The sequence below is a fragment of the Peromyscus californicus genome, unplaced genomic scaffold (genome assembly GCF_007827085.1).
Source record: "Peromyscus californicus insignis strain IS unplaced genomic scaffold, ASM782708v3 Scaffold_7__1_contigs__length_154581171, whole genome shotgun sequence".
Taxonomy (NCBI): Eukaryota; Metazoa; Chordata; class Mammalia; order Rodentia; family Cricetidae; genus Peromyscus; species Peromyscus californicus.
The window spans coordinates 63,627,598-63,631,407 of NW_026294595.1; the positions used below are offsets into that span (position 1 = coordinate 63,627,598).

A 3,810-nucleotide genomic window follows, 5' to 3' on the forward strand; every position below is an offset into this window, starting at 1 on the left:
AGCTTATGGTCTGAGGAACAATCCCAGAACTCAGTCAGATGGCTAGTCTAGATATCAGCTTGCTGTAGATCCTGTCTCTGACTTTTAAGCATAGAATAATACTAGGGCTTCCACAACCATTAAGCATTATCTTGGGTTTCTGGAGATGTGAACTCTGCTCTCCATGGTAGCAAGCTGCAAGCTGCAAGCACATAACCATGGATCCATCTCTCTTTGTAAGCAGCACCACAACCTGTGGATTTCACAATGAAAGGCAAAACTTCTTTTGAATAAGAATTAAAGAAAAGCTTCAAATAAAATCTATAGATTTAAAGACTTTATATTGATAAAAATGAAGGAAAGGAAATATGCAAACGCAAAAACATAGAAAAAAGTTTGTAGTTAAAATCTCACTTTTCAGAGCAAATTACAATGTATAATTTCCCTGCACTATGCCCATATTAGTAATGTATGCATCTCAAAGCCTTGATGAAATATAGCTGAATCTAGGAAAATAAATCTGTCATGGTTTCATTTTAACCACATGCCAGTACTTTTTTGATGTTAAAAATCTCATGTTGTAGTTAAAAAGCAGAATTATGCTAAATGACTATTTAACAGAACTTATAAATATATTCATTCATCTCATCCAGCCAATATAAGAAACTTGTGATCTTGGAAAAGTAAACGCATTAAACATATGGAATTTGTTTTATCTTCAGGTGAAGATCAAAATTCTAATATTACAGCTACAGAATTTGTTCTCTTAGGATTTTCTGATGTCCCCCATCTCCAGTGGATGCTGTTTGGGATATTTTTGCTCATGTATTTGACTATTCTGATCTGCAATGGCATTATAATGCTGCTAACAAGAACTGATTCTTCTCTGCAGACCCCTATGTACTTTTTTCTCAGCAACTTTTCTTTTGTGGAAATCTGCTATGTAACAGTCACAATCCCAAGGATGCTCATGGACCTTTGTACCCAAAAAGGGACTATTCCCTTGTTTTCCTGTGCTGTACAACTCTGTTTTGTCATCATGCTTGGAGGCATGGAGTTCCTCCTCCTGACAGTCATGGCCTATGACCGTTATGTGGCCATTTGCAATCCTCTACACTACCCACTGGTCATGAACAATAAGGTCTGTATGCAGCTTGTGGCTGCTTGCTGGATCAGTATTATTCCAGTTGTGACTGGACAAACTTATCAAATTTTCTCTTTGCCTTATTGTGGATGTAATAAAATTAATCACTTTTTTTGTGACATCCCCCCACTACTCAAGCTTGCTTGTGGAGACACATTTGTGAATAATTTAGCAATCTATGTTGCTTCAGTGGTGTTTATCATGGTTCCTTTTCTGTTGATTATTGTCTCCTATAGCAAGATTATCTGCAACATTCTAAAACTGTCATCAGCTGGAGGAAGATCGAAAGCCTTCTCCACCTGCTCATCTCATCTTATAGTTGTGGTTTTATTCTATGGAACAGCTACTATTACATATGCACAACCACAATCAAACCAATCAGAAAGCATGGGAAAGCTCCTGTCTCTTTGCTACACCATTTTGATCCCATTGTTGAATCCCATTATATATACACTAAGGAATAAGGACATCATGGTAGCACTAAGAAAATTACAAACTAAATTATCAACATATGGGAACACTTAAGATTACAGAAATGGTTTCTTTATATTATTTACATGCTTGTATAGCACATAAGAATTGTTACCTTTATTTCTGAAATATCTAATTATAATAATTATTATATCTCATGTCAAGTGGACTTTGTTTGACAAACTTTAGTTAAGTAGTCCTATAGTAATCCAGAAAGAAATTAAGCAATCTTTAATTTCAGGAGTCAACATTTTAGCACAAGGGAACAGAGTATAATGAGATTCTACCCCTAACTGAGGAGGTTTTTGCAGTCTTTGGAGAGAGGAAATCAGTTTTCTTTAAGGATGCAATGGCCCCTGGTGGTTCTACCCAAGCTACAGTGGATGATCCTGTTCTCAGAAACACAAATTTGGCTGCATGGGTTTAAAAAGTAAAGATTACTAAGTTGGGCACAAATAACAACATAGAAATAGATGTTGGAGGAGTCAGGGTATGACTTAAATGGTGAATGTGTTCAATATACATTGCATGGAATTCTTAAATAGTTATGTAAAAATAAGTTTCATTCATGCATTTGTGCTGTGTATATTGCTGAATTGCAACTTACTTCTCAAACTCTTATGTAATAAAAATAGTCAACAAAGTACAATGTGTTCTTAGAAAAAAATAAAATTGGTGAATTTATTACGGAGAGGATCACAATTTAATGTAAAATGCAGAGTTTCAAACCATGGAGTAGAGGTATAATAGTTCGAAACAACCATGATATATCATCAGTACCCATTGGAGGAACTCAGTTCATGGCACACTTTAAAAAAGTAATAAATATTCCAAAATAGTATAAAAGAGGTTGTTCTTCAAATAAAACTTCCCTTTTGGTAGACTATTCATACTTAATGTGGATAAATCTAGGTCAAAATAAGATGTAAAAGAAATATTTGTTGGCAAAGTTAGCATTCCACCCCAAGAAGGTTAATGTGGAGGATCCTCTTACCCTCTTAGCCTGTTGGCCCCCATGTTGAGAGGGCAAGAGGCAGTAGTGGCAATAGAAAACTTTGTATGTGGCCCATGAGCATGAAAGGAGACAGTCCTCCGGAGGACAGATTTTGGTGAATCACCTCAACTTCATCCTAGAATATAAGGAATATATATGATTCAGGAGCCTGCAGACAAACCCTAATTTGCATTAAGTGGCATGTTTCTATCATAAGGCTCCTAGCACAAGTCTTAGTTATCATATGTGCAGCAAGGGAGCCTTCTAACAAGAATCTGTGTCAGAGTTCAAGATAAAGATAAGTTAGGCATCTGGTTTAGAGACAGTTTCAGATAAGGTCAGTCTTTCAGGTCCAGGGACATTCTCCAGATAAAGGAAGGTAGAGGAAGAAATTTCTGCTGAAGGGAGGGAGCTCCATGTTGTTGCGATAAGCTGCCAGGCCATGGGGAGACTCCAACCTCTACCACCCAACAATATATTCAAACAGGTTAAGAAAGAAACATCAAGAAATCAAGACCAGGTTTGAAATTACATTGTGGGTTGGTGGCCAGTTTGATATATAAGAAATATGGTCTCAAAAAAAAATAAGATCCTTTAAGCAGAAAATAAAATACGAGATAAAGAATCACTCCATTCATATAATTTCCCTTCAACATAACTACAGAAAGTTTGTTACTCATGAAATTAAGTGTATAGAATTCACATTATCCAATATAATATATGTAATCTTCATGAAATAGTATGAGAAAAATATTTTTACTGAAATAACTTGATAAGTCCAATATAATTTGGCAACTCCCCCATTGAAATAATTTTGATTTAAACATATTATTGATTTGCAACTTCTAAAGACATGTACTAATAGAAAAGAAAAGTTAAATCAAAGTTTATTATACTATATCCAGATGTGTTAATTGAGTCTATTATACATAATCTTATATATTATTGAAGTGTATATAGGCATATTAGATAGGACTCAAAAAAGATGCAGATGAATATAATACATTGTTTATATTGAATACCTAGTAAGGAAATACTACTTACATTAGAGCAGAGGGATTAAAAACAAATTGTACTTTCTAGTATACTTATAATACATCATGAAAGAGGAACAAAAATTAGTTAACACATGTTTGAATCAGAAAGTGTTTATGACAGAAATATTTGGAACTACAGCTTTAGAAAACCAAAAGAAGGCTATTCTTGCTTGTCTTACAAATAA

General features: G+C 34.6%; 1 protein-coding gene across 1 annotated transcript; it reads left to right on the plus strand.

The window, feature by feature from the left end:
- The first annotated feature begins 679 nt into the window (after positions 1 to 679).
- Positions 680 to 1,648, plus strand: LOC128102080 (olfactory receptor 10AG1-like). Its single transcript, XM_052725592.1, has one exon. The coding sequence runs from the start codon at positions 680 to 682 to the stop codon at positions 1,646 to 1,648; it is 969 nt and encodes a 322-aa protein (XP_052581552.1).
- The last annotated feature ends 2,162 nt before the right edge of the window (positions 1,649 to 3,810 follow it).

Excerpts from the sequence above, each read along its gene's own strand:
- LOC128102080 (XM_052725592.1), top strand. The coding sequence starts at position 680 with ATGGAATTTGTTTTATCTTCAGGTGAAGATCAAAATTCTAATATTACA.